This window comes from Sinocyclocheilus rhinocerous, unplaced genomic scaffold (assembly GCF_001515625.1).
Source record: "Sinocyclocheilus rhinocerous isolate Xijiao unplaced genomic scaffold, SAMN03320098_v1.1 scaffold1137, whole genome shotgun sequence".
Taxonomy (NCBI): domain Eukaryota; kingdom Metazoa; phylum Chordata; class Actinopteri; order Cypriniformes; family Cyprinidae; genus Sinocyclocheilus; species Sinocyclocheilus rhinocerous.
In genome coordinates this window covers 236,256-252,974 of record NW_015647153.1, presented here as the reverse complement: position 1 = coordinate 252,974, position 16,719 = coordinate 236,256, and the positions used below count along the sequence as shown (strand labels likewise).

The following is a 16,719-nucleotide window of genomic DNA, read 5'->3' as shown; positions in this document are numbered from 1 at the left end:
TGTAACTGTCTTAAAACTATATGGCTTGCTTAGTTGGATGATGACATCACTGAATCATCAATGAACTGACTTTAGCTGGAAAAATGAGTCTTTGTTGTTGTCCTCTTGCATCATTGACAAACTATTTTCCAATTAGACACTGTTAAGCTGCTTTGACACAATCAGTATTGTATAAAGCGCTACACAAATAAAGGTGGCTTGACTTGACTAGTGTTTTCCCGTTTTGGTATATTGACCATCCCCCGCTATTTATCACTTTTATATACAAATTCTGTTCTAGACCAAGATCTTAACATGTTCCTGAAAACTCTTCCCTTTCGGATGTTACATGCAGCAGACGTTCTTTGGTCAGTCACGAAGAAAGATTGGTTTACAAGCATTGATTTGAAAGATGCTTGCTTTTAGGTTCCGATTGCTCCTCACCACAGGAAATTTCGCTGAATCATTTTCAAGAACCAGGCCTACCAATTCAAGGTCCTACCATTCGGCCTGTCTCCGGCCTCTCGTGTCTTCACAAGGTGCATGACTGCAACTCTACATCCACTGTGGTCCAGTGGGATGCGAATCCTGCCTTATTTAGACGACTGGCTGCTGTGTGCACCCACAAAACAACAAGCTGCCCACGACACCAGACTGCTTTTGGAGCATGTGCAGAGGCTAGGTCTTGCAGTAAACGAGGCAAATGGTTGTCTGAACCCAGTGCAAACAATTACTTACATTGAAATGACACTGGACTCCCGTGTAATGTCTGCCACCCTCTCACATGCCCGAGTGGACAGTATTCTGCAGTTCCTTGCTCGTTTCCAGCTGGGTGCAAGCTTGTTGTACAAGATGTTGTTACAACTCTTGGGGATGCTGACCACCGCCGCTTCTGTGATTCCACTCGGCTTGCTCCACCTCAGGCCTCTCCAGCAGTGGAACAACAGTTTGCAGTTGAACCCTTTCAGACATCTTCATCGGCTGATGGTTGTCTCACACAGTTGTATCCAGGCATTGACACCGTGGAATCGTTGAGAGTTTCTGATGTCAGGTGTAATTCCTTCTCGTCGAGAGGTGGCCACAACCAATTCTTCCCTCTTCGGGTGGGGGGCATCATGGAATCACAGGGCTGTTTGTGGCCGTTGGTCTCCAGCTTGGTCCAGGGACCCCATCAATCTCCTGGAGTTGCGTGCAGCTTTCGTAGCCCTGCAGAATTTCTTGCCAGTTCTGGCAGGCCGTCATGTCCTCATTCGGTCCGACAACACCTCGACAGTGTTTCACCTGAACCAGGTGGAACAAAGTCCCTGCATCTCACCCACAAGATACTCTCTTGGTCTCTTCCTCGACTAGCATAACTGAGAGCAGTTCACCTGTCAAGGGGGAATGGAGGCTTCATCAGGATGTGGTGCAGAAGATATGGGAGCAGTTCGGCAAAGCAGAAGTAGATCTTTTTGCGACAGTGACTGTTCGCCTCTGTTGCAAAAAGATCTACTTCTGCTTTGAAGAGGTGAACAGTCACTTTTGCTTGTGGTTTGCAAGAACAGAGACATCCAGCCCATTGGGGCAGGATGCACTGTCTCACGAGTGGCCAAACTGTCTGCTTTATGCATTCCCTCCTCTTCCACTTCTGTGGGAAACATAGAATATCTCTGTGCAACCACAGAGTGTTACTTGTAGCACCTCGATGACCAGCCAGGCTTCGGCTTCCAATGCTTCTGTCGCTGTTGGTGGGCTTCTGCTTCGGAAGGATCTGTTGTCACAGATGGACGGCGCTGTTTGGCATCCGGATCCAGCCCGTCCGCAGCTTTGGGTTTGGCCTCTGTCTCTTAACAGATTGTGAGCCCACTGTCGTTCATACCATAACTTCTGCTAGAGCTGCATCCACACATCAGCTCTATGCAGCACAATGGAGGATTTTCTCGTCAAGGTGGAGCGTGGGTTAGATCCTACACGTTGTAACGTTCCTGGAGTTCTTAGTATCTTGCAGCATCTTTTGGATTCAGGCTAAGCAGCCTCCACGCTGAAGGTATACAGTATGTTGCAGCCATTTCTGCGCATCATGTACCTGTTAATGGTTCTTCTCTTGGTTCTCATACTCTCGTGTGCAGTTTTTTGAAAGGTGCGAGTCGGTTAAGACCAGCTGGTAACCCCCATTTTCCTGGATGGGATTTGTCACTTGTTCTTGGATTTGTCTGTCTGCCACCATTTGAGCCTTTGTAGACAGCTGACCTGAAATGGATATCTTTAGAAACTGTTTTTTTGTTGGCAATTGCTTTGCTAAGCATGTAAGTGAGTTACATGCTTTGTCCGTTAGTGAGTTAGTGATGCATGCGTTGGTTGCCGGATGATTCTGGTGTTGTGCTCCGACCAAATCCTTCCTTTCTACCTAAAGTTCTGCTTCCAATCAGTTTGGTGGCTTTTCAGTCAGCACCAGTCAGAGGATCACATTTTGTGTCCTGTGCGAGCCCTGAAGGGCAATGTGACCGCTACCGTTCATCTTCGAAGCACAGATCAACTTTTTGTTTGTTATGGTGGTGCAAGGAAATGCACCATTTCAGGAGCAACCTTGAATTTTTTCAGGTGAGTGGCATTCCTCATGACTATGTTGGTAGGAGTCATCCACTAGTGCTTAAGCACCGCCTCTGGTGGTCAGGAGGAATGAAACAGAACGCTAGTTACGTATGTAACTGTGGTTCTATGAATTCTGGATGACCGCCAGAGTTATTTGTCACTTGGAATGCACGAGAAAAGCGTACTGAGACCGAAGGCTGAGCTAGTGTGTCTATTATACTCAAGGCTCAGCCTATGTCACCATGTGACTTTTTTGTATCTCGACCATAGACTGTTAAAAAACATGGACGTAGTGTCCGTGACGTCACCCGTAGGTTTCTGAAGAGCATTTTTGAAGCCTAAAGTGGGCGGAGCGGGCCATCGTCATCTTGGCAGCACGTCACCGTGCATCACTCCTGAATAATCGAAAATGGGCACAGAGGCGTGACGTGGGTGGAGCTGGTTGCTGAAATCATGCCTGCCCAGCTCGACGGTGGTGACAGCAGCGACAATTCACCTGTCACTCAAGTGGCCACGCCCTTAATTATGCAGAACTTTAAAGCTTAACATAATTGAAACAGATGAGTTATAAAAAAATTCACCCCCCTCACAGTTGTCATGAAGGGCAAAATTAGCTATATAGACCAAACCCACTTTTTGAACCAGGCTGTAAACATATGTTTCTCTGCTGTAAAGTTGGGCATTTTAACATGGGGAGTCTATGGGATTGACTCCTTTTTGGAGCCAGTCTCTAGCGGCCAGTCGATGAATTGCAGTTTAAGTCACTTCCGTGTTGGTTTCGACAGAGAGACCGGAAGGTTGCCGCTTGATCTCGACCTAAGCTATTTGGGTTTTCTGCCTCTTCCTACACAGTATATGGATTAAACTTTTTGTTTTTGTTGCGTTATTATTGTACCTATTTTATCTTTGTGCAAAATCAACTAAACTAAACTAAACTTTCGAGCCTCTGGCGGTCATCCGGAATTCACAGAACCACAGTTACATACATAACTAGCGTTTTCTGTAGTGTAGATTAAAACGAAATAACAGCCTTAAAATACAGCAGCACCAAAAAAAGAAAGAAAAAAAAAACTTCAGTGGCATCATTCTTCTAGAGTGTAAATGAGCTTTTGTTAATATTTTGAATTAGATTTTAATTTTAGATTTTAGATTATATTTATATTCAAGTTTTAAAAATGTTGCTGTGTTTTTGTCTTTTTTATTATGTTTTTATTTTTAAATATGTCTGTATAGTTTTTGTTGCTTTTTATTTATTACTTTTAGTTTGTTTAGTTTTTGTTATTTTAGTACTTCACATTAAACTAAATGAAATGACAAATGTTGCCTTGGCAACTAGATGAAATAAAATACAAGTTTTTTTATTTTTACACAACATTTATTTTGTTTCTAAATAACATTTTATTTGGAAAAACTAGGTTAATAAATGTCAAGAGGTTTCTGTTGTGTAGATTAAAACGACGTCAAATATTAAAGTAGCACTTGATTAAAACACAGCGAAGGCTGAGCTAGTGTGTCTATTATACTCAAGGCTCAGCCTATGTCACCATGTGACTTTTTTGTATCTCGACCATAGACTGTTAAAAAACATGGACGTAGTGTCCGTGACGTCACCCGTAGGTTTCTGAAGAGCATTTTTGAAGCCTAAAGTGGGCGGAGCGGGCCATCGTCATCTTGGCAGCACGTCACCGTGCATCACTCCTGAATAATCGAAAATGGGCACAGAGGCGTGACGTGGGTGGAGCTGGTTGCTGAAATCATGCCTGCCCAGCTCGACGGTGGTGACAGCAGCGACAATTCACCTGTCACTCAAGTGGCCACGCCCTTAATTATGCAGAACTTTAAAGCTTAATATAATTGAAACAGATGAGTTATAAAAAAATTCACCCCCCTCACAGTTGTCATGAAGGGCAAAATTAGCTATATAGACCAAACCCACTTTTTGAACCAGGCTGTAAACATATGTTTCTCTGCTGTAAAGTTGGGCATTTTAACATGGGGAGTCTATGGGATTGACTCCTTTTTGGAGCCAGTCTCTAGCGGCCAGTCGATGAATTGCAGTTTAAGTCACTTCCGTGTTGGTTTCGACAGAGAGACCGGAAGGTTGCCGCTTGATCTCGACCTAAGCTATTTGGGTTTTCTGCCTCTTCCTACACAGTATATGGATTAAACTTTTTGTTTTTGTTGCGTTATTATTGTACCTATTTTATCTTTGTGCAAAATCAACTAAACTAAACTAAACTTTCGAGCCTCTGGCGGTCATCCGGAATTCACAGAACCACAGTTACATACATAACTAGCGTTTTCTGTAGTGTAGATTAAAACGAAATAACAGCCTTAAAATACAGCAGCACCAAAAAAAGAAAAAAAAAAAAACTTCTTCTAGAGTGTAAATGAGCTTTTGTTAATATTTTGAATTAGATTTTAATTTTAGATTTTAGATTATATTTATATTCAAGTTTTAAAAATGTTGCTGTGTTTTTGTCTTTTTTATTATGTTTTTATTTTTAAATATGTCTGTATAGTTTTTGTTGCTTTTTATTTATTACTTTTAGTTTTTGTTATTTTAGTACTTCACATTAACCTAAATGAAATGACAAATGTTGCCTTGGCAACTAGATGAAAGTTTTTTTATTTTTACACAACATTTATTTTGTTTCTAAATAACATTTTATTTGGAAAAACTAGGTTAATAAATGTCAAGAGGTTTCTGTTGTGTAGATTAAAACGACGTCAAATATTAAAGTAGCACTTGATTAAAACACAGCAGTGTTGAAATACATATTCACCTACGCCATTCTTCTAAGTGTGTAAATGTCATTATATTAGATGCTGCAGTATCTTTTCTCTTTGTTAAATTCACTGCTCTTCGTGATTGTTGAAGTCTCAGTGTGTTTGAATCAGCAGGTGTTTTGGTGATTTTAATAGATGTAAAGAATCACATTATCCACAAACGAACACAAAACTGACTTTCTTCAACACTGTATCTGCTGTTTTAGGATTTCAAACTGAACAAACATCCTTTAAGCTTATAAATTGTGTTTGGGCGTCTTCTTTTACAATAAATGACTCTTGATTTAATATCTTGATCTTATGCAATGACATTCTAGGAATACTCTTGTTTTCGCGATTGTCCTGTGTTTGACTCTCACTCTCAGTCGTGCTCCTATCACTCAGTCTTTTTGAAGTTAAGGGACTTGTTTCTGATGGATGTGTGTTTAGGTTTCGTGATCCTTGTGTGATGTTTAAAGACAGTCAGTAATACCTGTTTTGTGTTTCGCACGTCTGCTGTTGCTACGCCACGGCCTCTGTTGTGCTCATAACATCGCAGTGGGCGCGTTGTACGGTGCTGAAACTGTAACCTTTTACCCCGAGGGCAAACATCACACTCCTGTCCCAAGCTTCAACCCTCATTCAGGGCCCAGATATAGACACATGCTTACAGTAACACTCATGCACTGAAGGTGTTTGGGAAACGGCCAGCACCTGAAGCCTGGTGTTGGTGTGGCTCTCCTGCTGCAGTCGCATGGAGTCAAGCAATAACTGGAAGGCCCTGATTCAGCAGTTCCTGTGTTAATAACAGCGGTTATGATTTGGAATGACGTGGTTTGGAAAAGGATCAGGGAAACCCATTTTATAGCTGTCAACTCGCTGTACCTTTCCAATAAACTTTCAGTGAAAGGAGGCGCTTCATCTTCAGAAGATGTACCTCAGGGGATGAAACTAAATGTTACGTGTTTTTATTATTATTTATTTTATATGAGCTTTTTTTGCAACAATGCTATGAAAAGTTACCTGAATACAGATTCTGTATTCTATTATTTTTTTAGCAATAAAAAATTTATGTACAGTATATAAAGTTTAGGTTCTTGTTTGGGAGAAAATGTTGTTTTGTAGTTAGCTTATAATATATAGTATGTATGTGTGTGTGTGTATGTGTGTGTGTGTGTGTGTAAAATGTTTTTTTTTTACAATTACTTTGCATTGAATGGTTGAGTGTGACAAATGCAAGCAACACTTTACTTGTCTTCCTGACATGCTGTACAAAAGGTTCAGGTTTTTGTTTATTTATAATACTTTATGGCAACATGTTTATGGTTGTTAGAGGGCAAACATGTAGAGAAACCAGAACTATCCTGTGTGAACCATCTTCATGCAGCAGCGCTTTAATATCAGTCACAATATCATGGATTAATGTAATCTAATACCCTGTGATTACAGCGCTACTGTCACGCTTGTCCAGAGCAATGCAAAGCTGCATTCACCTGGAGGACATTTATCTGACAACAGATAAACGGCTCGGCTAGCAGCTTGTTTTCTTATGCAACCCTTCGCTGGCTAAATACATCTTTGACTTTTTTAGTTGTTGTTCTGTTTATGTAAAAAATCCAATAAAACCTATGGCTGATGATCTGCAGGAATATCACTAGTATTAAATATGTGATCAAATGATGCTAGCTGTTATTGATGCTTTTACAACAGGCATTAAAAGACTGAATGCTTCATAAGCTTCTCATAATCTGCATCTTCTGCTTTTCATCTGCATGCCAAAGACTGTTGGTGATTTCAATAGCATGAACGTTTCATTAAAAAAAGCCTAGACTGGCTTTAGCTTCCGGAGCAGCTCAGCTAAACTAAAGCTCTAGCACTGCATATCTGTTGATCGAGTGTCGGTCTGTCTGTGTTGTGCGTTCTGTGGTGTTTGTGTGTCGTATGAACACTGTGTTCTGTTAAATGTGGCTAATGGTTGTGTGGGATTGATCGGTAAAGCTGCTTGTGCGCTTCTACATGGAGGCTATGGTGGAGAACTTGTAAAAGTCTGAACTAAGTTGCACATAGAAAAAAAACTGAAAGCAAAAAAAGGTGTAGAAACAATTTTCAACAATCTTTGTTTTATTTACAACTTCATTTTTTAGAGTGTAGACGCTTGTGTCAAATTGCACCAATGCTAATATAATTTTTTTATTGTGATTAAACTACTTTTATTTATATTTTATGATGATGAATGAAACATACACTACAATTCAAATTTGGGGACAGTAAGATTTTTTTTTTTTTTTGAAGGAAATTAATACCTTTATTCATCAAGGATGCATTAAGTTGATATAAAATATTTAAGCTTTGATCACAACAATAAATTACACATAGAAAGCAGCTTTTTTACATTGTAATAATATTTCACAATTTTACCGTATTTTTGATCAAATAAATGCAGCCTTGGTGAGCAGAAGAGACTGACCCAAACTTTTGAATGGTAGTGCATGTTTATAAGAAACTTGTCACAATGCATTATGGGATTGTGCTCTTGATGAGGAATACATGCAGAGCTTCAGTATTTGGCCAGAAGAAGCTATCATTGAAGTGCCATGATACCTTTTGGACTAACCTTCATAATGAAATCCTGTTTATCCGACAGCTCACTTGGTTTTGGAACAGAGCAAGAAAAACATACATTGGGTTCATTTTTGAAAAAATCGTATTTAAAGTTAAGAATTGCCATTGCTAACGGAACAGTGAAGTGATTGTGTCAGAAAGTTGGTCTGGTTTTTGAGTTGGGTGTCCACGTCGTGTGCTTTGATGTGTTTGATTTGACAGTGACCTGCGGCTCTTTGAACGGGAAGGAATCTTAGACTTTCCAAATAAAACTCACCTGGCTCTGATCTGACTTCTAGAATGTCCCGCATTCCAGTTCATCATCGTTTCTCTTTGATCTCTGTCGCCCAGGTTACGCCCCGGTAACAGGCATGTGCCACCCGCTGCGGAGCTGCACGCTCAACCACGAAGACGGCTTTTCCTCTGCCTTTGTGGTGGCGCACGAAACCGGACACGTGTAAGTTTACATCTGCTTTTCAGTCTCGTTTATGAACGTTTTAAGGATTTGGGTTGTATAGGTAAAGCATGGCACGATGGCAGCTGCCTTTTTTTTTTAGAATGATCATGTTTACAAGATGTAATTAGCAGTAAAGCTAGTTAGTGACGTGTTATTCAATATGCAAATTTGTATTGGCTGTAATTAAATGAATAGGTCAGGCAAAACTGAAAATGTGCTGAGGATGTTCTCACCCTCAGGCCTTCCAAGATTAGGATGAGTTTGTTTCTTCATCAGATTTGGAGAAATGTAGCATTGCATCAGTGTCTCAGCAATGGATGCTCTGCAGTGAATGGGTGCCGTCAGAATGAGAGTCCAAACAGCTGATAAAAACATCACAATAATCCACAAGTAATCCACAGCACTCCAGTCCATCAGTTAACATCTGGAGAAGACACAAGCTGCATGTTTGCAAGAAACACAGTTTTTAACTTCAGTCCATTGTTTCTGACTAAAATATGAGTCCATAATCCATAATAACGCTTCCTCCAGTGAAAAAGTGCATCTGCTGTTGTCTCTCACATCAAAATCCAGGCACATATTTGTTTAGAGCTGTTTAAACGCTGCTTGATCTGTGCAGATTTCTCTCCTGATTCACACCTGAACACTTTTTCACTGGAGGAAGCGTTATTATGGATTATGGACACATGTATTTTAGTTAAAAACGTCTTAATGCTGGATTAGTTTCAGCTTTTGTCTTCTCCAGATGTTAACTGCTGGACTGGAGTGCTGTGGATTACTTGTGGATTATTGTGATGTTTTTATCAGCTGTTTGGACTCTCATTCTGACGGCACCCATTCACTGCAGAGCATCCATTGCTGAGACACTGATGCAATGCTACATTTCTCCAAACCTGATGAAGAAACAAACTCATTCTAATCTTGATAGACCTGAGGGTGAGCACATTTTCAGCACATTTTCATTTTTGAATGAACTATTCCTTTAAGTTGTAATTGTGAAATGTCTTCTGCACAAATTAGTTTCTGCATTTGTCTGCTGTTTATGAAGAATGGCGATAAAGTGCTGCCAGGAAAAAGCTGCTCATTCAGCCAGTTTATGAGGAATCATTCAGTGTGGCGGCATGAGAATGATAAAATACATAAAGCATCTTTTATATGCAGAAAGAAATGTGAAATTGCTCAGTGTGTCCATTGCATTATGATCAAAATTAGTTGTAATTACAACTCATAAGTAGGAACATCCCTGGAGGACATGAACATAGTATGAACATGTAATACTTAGATTAGGCTGCTCATTAACGCCCCCTGTAGGACAGAGCTCTGCTGTGAGAAAGACTGCCTCCTTTTGCCATTTTGCAAGATGTTTTATATTTTCCAGGTCGTAAGTAACTCCTTTCGGCTCAGCCGGTTTGGAGAACAGACATGAATCATCTGCTGTTCCTCACTGTGGTCTGTTTCCTCATTATGTGATTCATCAGCGATGACTGCAGATTTAATATTTGTTATGTCTCTATGAACACTAACAACAGTCACATGAGCTGGAAGCTCTTGTTTCACAGCGAACTCATGATGTCAGCAGAATCCAGTCTTGTCTCGCTCGTGACTCTACATGCAGAAAAGATCTGCTTATAGTCGGATGTTCCTGCACTGCTGGAAATGTTGAGAAGCTGCTTTGAGACTTACTTTATCAAGCTGCATATAGTTTAAAGTCAACATAAACACTTTTACCAACCACTTTACTTCCATAATCGGCCGTATTTCTGAATGAATCAGAATACTGAATGAACAGAACTGTACACAGTAGGTTCAGACTTTAGTTTTATTGATGATAAATTGATTAGATGGTGAAAAATGTCTCTATATGAAATAAGGTGGATTGACGTCAGCTGAAAAGTTGTTTCATTAATGTCATTAAATTTTGATGTAAATGAAGATCAAGACAAATTTTTTTTCTCAGAATTTGCACTAATGAATCATTCATAAGACCAGTAACATGAATTAATGAAGTAAAGTATGTTGACTTTGAAGCTATTTAAGACAGTAATAACTTTATATATCTGTTACTATTAGAATATATATAAACTACCATTCAAAATTATTTTTAAAATGTAAATTTATTTTTAAAATGCAATTTTTAGGATGCATTCAATTGATCAAAAGTGAGAGTAAAGGTGTTTATTATGTTACAAAACATTTCTATTTAAAATTGTTTTGAACTTTCTATTCATCAAAGCATTTTATAATCAGAATATTAGAATGATTTCTGAAGGATCATGTGACACTGAAGACTGGAGTAATGATGCTGAAAATACAGCTTTGATCACAGAAATAAATTACTTTTTAGCATATATTTACATAGAAAACAGTTATTTTAAGTTGTAATAATATTTAACTGTTTCTACTGTATTTTTAATCCAATAAATGCAGCCATGGTGAGCAGAAGATAAATGTTTTTCAAAATCTTACCCAAATATTTCAATAGTAGCGTAATTTAACTGACAGCATTTGATTTGATCACAAATTAAAGGGGTGGTTCATTGCGATTTCACTTTTTTAACACTAGTTAGTTAGGGGTGCATGTAAAAATCTATTCGTATATGAATCGCGATTCTGTCTTCTAACGATTGTAATGGATTCACAAGTTTCAAAATCAGTGTTCAAAAGCAGCGGGTCTTAATACTATTCCTCGATTCCCCCTGCTCTGCACACACACTGAACCACCCCTTTAATGCTAAATACAACTAATAAAATCATTCGAAAACATAGTAATACACAACTCATGTAAATATTTCACTACAAATAAGCTACACAGAAAGTTCTGTGCAGGAACGAATAAGTGAGTCATTATGTAGTCAAAATGAACGGATTCGCTAAAATGAATCTTCTCAGCATTACAGGACACTCTGTTTGATGAAACTGACCAGTAGTTTGCTGATTGTGTTGCATGTTTCAGGCTGGGAATGGAGCATGACGGCCAGGGGAACCGCTGCTCGGACGAGACCAGTATGGGCAGCATCATGGCTCCGCTGGTCCAGGCCGCGTTTCACCGCTACCACTGGTCCCGCTGCAGCAAACAGGAGCTCAACCGATACATCCAGTAAGATGCTGTTCTTTACATCTGCACTGATCCTCAGTATCCATCGCAGAAGAGGATTTGGGAGCTGAAGCACGAGTAGTGACTGAAAATGAGGAACATAATCTCTCCAGAGAAAAAGAAATGACATTAATGCCTTTAAATCTGACGCTCTGAACATTTACAAACCCTCATGTTGTTCCTTTTGTGTTCAACAGAAGAAAGTCTCTTAAATCTCTTATATAACCACTAACATTTAATCTCTTAATTGAACAATAGCCATTGATATTTAAATTTCTTAATTGAACAATAGCCATTGATATTTTAATTTTTAATTGAATAATACGAATTCATATTTTAATCTCTTAATTGAATAATAGCCATTGATATTTTAATATCTTAATTGAATAATAGCCATTGATATTTTAATCTCTTAATTGAATAATAGCCGTTGATATTGTAATATCTTAATTGAACAATAACATTGATATTTTATTATCTTAATTGAATAATAGCATTGATTTTTTACATTTTTTTAATTGAACATTAGTCATTGATATTTTAATCTCTTAATTGAATAATAGCCATTGATCGTTTAATTTTTAATTGCATAATAGCCATTGATATTTAAATTTTTAATTGAATAATAGCCGTTGATATTTTAATATCTTAATTGAACAATAGCATTGATATTTTAATATCTTAATTGAACAATAGCCATTGATATTTTAATCTCTTAATTGAATAATAGCATTGATTTTTAAATTTTTTAATTGAACATTAGCCATTGATATTTTAATCTCTTAATTGAATAATAGCATTGATTTTTAAATTTTTTAATTGAACATTAGCTACTGATATTTTAATTTCTTAATTGAATAATATCAATTGATATTTAAATCTCTTAAAGGGACAATTCACCCAATAATTAAAATTTTGTCATTATTTACTCACCCTGGTGTTGTTTTAATGCCGTATACCTTTATTTCTTTTTCGGACCACAAAATGAGAAATTGTAAAAAAAAAAAAAATTATATGCCCGTCCATATAATGGCAGAGAATGGCAACCAGTCTCAAACTTCAAACTAGGGTATGACGACATAAACCAGAAAGGTAATTTATTATTTAGGCAAACTATTGACATAGGCAGCCACTCATGTGTATAAAAACTCGTTTCGTTGTCATGACAACCGGAACACAACATTAACTTCAGGAGTATACATTATTTTGTCATTATTTACTCACCCTGGTGTTGTTTTAATGCCGTATACCTTTATTTCTTTTTCGGACCACAAAATGAGAAATTGTAAAAAAAAAAATGCCATGTCATGCCATGTTCGTGCCCGTCCATATAATGGCAGAGAATGGCAACCAGTCTCAAACTTCAAACTAGGGTATGACGACATAAACCAGAAAGGTAATTTATTATTTAGGCAAACTATTGACATAGGCAGCCACTCGTGTGTAAAAAAACTCGCTTTGTTATCATGACAACCGGAACACAACATTAACTTCAGGAGTATACATTTATTTTAGATTATTTTAATCTCTTAATTGAACAACACTGTCTTATATTTAAATAGAAAAGAAAGTAATGCAGGATGAGTGTGAATCAGGACAGCATTTGTATTTTTTGAATGAAGTGCAATGCATTGATAAACCTTCCCCCAAACCGCGGTATTTTTTTCAGCTCGTACGACTGTCTTCTGGATGATCCCTTCGAGCTGAAATGGCCCAAACTCACAGAGCTTCCTGGGATAAATTACTCCATGGATGAGCAGTGCCGCTTTGATTTCGGTGTGGGGTATAAGATGTGCACCGCCGTAAGTCCTCAAGCATCTTTCTATCTCTATATTTAGTTCTGATCTTGTGAATATAAACTCAAGTTCATACAGCTTACGATGAGCTGGACAACATTAGCTTGGGTATTGTGCATCTGCAGAGCTAAATCAGGAGAAACTTATTGCATTTTGATGAAATATCTTTTCTCATCCTCTAGTTCCGTACGTATGACCCGTGTAAGCAGCTGTGGTGCAGCCATCCTGACAATCAGTACTTCTGTAAGACCAAGAAGGGCCCGCCGGTCGACGGGACGGAGTGTGCACCAGGAAAGGTGAGACTGTGGTGATTCTTGTCAACGTGACCAAACAATTGAATGAAATTGGTATATCACATTTCTCACAAAACCTTTATAATAAGCTTGTATATTCAGTTGGCTCAAGAACAAACTGACCTCTCTTTGTAGAAATCAGCATTTGGAAAATGTCAAACTCACATCAGACACTTTGCAACCAGCTATTTGCTCTTGGAACAAAACTGACCATTATCTAAATCCCTTAATTACTTTATTACTCAGGCGTGTTTGCTAGCATCAGACTTTCATCTGTGACTAGTGATCATATATTCATTTTCAAATTACTTAATGTTGCTTACAACAAAGCAAACTAATATTTAATCCCTTAATAGATCAATATTTAATCTCTCACTTGAACAATAACTACTAATATTTAATCTCTTAATTGAACAATAGCCTTTGATATTTTAATCTCATAATTGAACAATAGCTATTGATATTTAAATCTCTTAATTGAACAATAGCCTCTTAATTGAACAATAGCATTGATATTTTAATCTCATAATTGAACAATAGCCATTGATATTTTAATTACATAATTGAACAATATCCATTGATATTTTAATCTCTTGACAGAACTATAGCCATTGATATTTTAACCTCTTAAGTAAACAATAGCCATTGATATTTTAATCTCATAATTGAACTATATCCTCTTAACTGAATAAAAGCCATTGATATTTTAACCTCATAAATGAACAATAGCATTGATATTTTAATCTCTTAATAAACAATAGCCATTGATATTTTAACCACATAATTGAATAATAGCCATTGATATTTTAATCTCATAATTGAACAATAGCATCGATATTTTAATCTCTTAAGTAAACAAAAGCCATTGATATTTTAACCACATAATTGAACAATAGCCATTGACATTTTAACCATATAATTGAATAATAGCCATTATTTTAATCTCATAATTGAACAATAGCATCGATATTTTAATCTCTTAAGTAAACAAAAGCCATTGATATTTTAACCACATAATTGAACAATAGCCATTGACATTTTAACCATATAATTGAATAATAGCCATTGATATTTTAATCTCATAATTGAACGATAGCCTCTTAATTTCACAATATCCATTGATATTTTAATCTCTTGATAGAACTATAGCCATTGATATTTTTACCTCATAATTGAGCAATAGCCATTGATATTTTAGTCTCTTAAGTAAACAATAGCCATTGATATTTTAACCACATAAGTAAACAATAGCCATTGATATTTTAACCACATAATTGAACAATAGCCATTGATATTTTAACATCATAAATGAACAATAGCCATTGATATTTTTATCTCTTAATTCAAGTTTATTTGTATAGCGCTTTTCACGATACAAATCGTTGCAAAGCAACTTTACAGTAAATTAAGTTTCTATTGATATTTTAATCTCATAATTGAACAATAGCCATTGATATTTTAATTACATAATTGAACAATATCCATTGATATTTTAATCTCTTAATTGAAGAATAGCCATTGATATTTTAACCTCATAATTGAACAATAGCCATTGATATTTTAATCTCATAATTGAACAATTGCATTGAACAGTAGCCATTGATATTTTAATCTCATAATTGAACAATTGCATTGATATTTTAATCTCATAATTGAACAATAGCCTCTTAATTGAACAATAGCATTAATATTTTAACCTCATAATTGAACAATAGCCATTGATATTTAGCGCTTTTCACGATACAAATTGTTGCAAAGCAACTTTACAGAAAATTAAGTTTCTACAGTATTTAGTGGTAGCTTATCAGTGGTGACTGTCAGTTAATGTACATATGGCAGAAATGTACGGAAAAATCAATTAAAGACGTAATCAAACAGACGATGAACACTATTAACAGCAATTATTATATGATGCAATCAAACTTATAGCAAAATTTGGTAGTTCTGTATGTTGTTTCAGGGTTGGGAAACCACATAATTTTAACCACATAATTGAACAATAGCCATTGATATTTTAATCTCATAATTGAACAATAGCCATTGATATTTTAACATCATAAATGAACAATAGCCATTAATATTTTAATCTCATAATTGAACAATAGCGTCTTGATTGAACAATAGCCATTGATATTTTTAAACTCTTATATGCCAACTAATATGGTCATATGTTTAGGACACAGTGTTCAGGTATAGTAATGGTTGTGTGTTAGCATAATTGAACAATAGCCATTGATATTTTAATCTCATAATTGAACAATAGCCATTGATATTTTAATATCATAATTGAACAATAGCCATTGATATTTTAATCTCATAATTGAACAATAGCCTCTTGATTGAACAATAGCCATTGATATTTTTAAACTCTTATATGGCAACTAATATGGTCATATGTTTAGGACACAGTGTTCAGGTATAGTAATGGTTGTGTGTTAGTGATGCTTGTGTGTGTTTGTGTTGCAGTGGTGTTTTAAGGGCCACTGCATCTGGAGGTCATCCCATGAGCCCTACGGTCACGACGGAGGCTGGAGTTCCTGGGGGAAGTTTGGCTCGTGCTCTCGTACCTGCGGAGGAGGCGTTCGGTCCCGCAGCCGCCAGTGCAACAACCCTGTGTGCGTTACAAACCTGCTTACACCGGCTCATGAATCAATGAAACCGCTCTGTTATTCATTTCCTCTCTGTCTCTGCAGTCCTGTGTACGGAGGTCGTGATTGTCCTGGTACAACGTTCGATTATCAGGTGTGTAACATAGAGGACTGTCCCGGCCCATATGAGGACTTCAGAGCGCAGCAGTGCGTCCAGCGCAGCAACAAATACCACAATAACATCAAACACACATGGCTGCCATACGAACACCCTGATGGTGAGAGAAACGCTGCTTAATCCATTTTTCACTTTATATATTACTATATTCATATATATAGTGTTTATATTAATATTATTCATCCTGGAATCGGAACAGGGATTCCCAAATATTTTTGTCAGCCAAATATCTTGAAATAATTAATAAGTTCATATTTAGATTTTTTAATTATACATTTGCATGTTCACAGTGATCTGATGTCGGTTAATGGTCACATGATGTGCATGTAAGCAAATAAAATATTAAAATAATATAAAATAAAATAATAATAATAAAATTATTTAATGTTAAAA

General features: G+C 37.0%; 1 protein-coding gene across 1 annotated transcript in view; it reads left to right on the top strand.

The window, feature by feature from the left end:
- LOC107709016 (A disintegrin and metalloproteinase with thrombospondin motifs 3-like) overlaps positions 1–16,719 on the top strand; it is a 62,029-nt gene that overhangs the window by 30,096 nt on the left and 15,214 nt on the right. The window contains exons 8-13 of the mRNA XM_016513412.1: positions 8,272–8,377; positions 11,331–11,474; positions 13,141–13,273; positions 13,450–13,563; positions 16,027–16,175; positions 16,254–16,426. Coding sequence (XP_016368898.1) covers positions 8,272–8,377; positions 11,331–11,474; positions 13,141–13,273; positions 13,450–13,563; positions 16,027–16,175; positions 16,254–16,426 — 819 coding nt within the window. The remainder of the gene's footprint in view (positions 1–8,271; positions 8,378–11,330; positions 11,475–13,140; positions 13,274–13,449; positions 13,564–16,026; positions 16,176–16,253; positions 16,427–16,719) is intronic.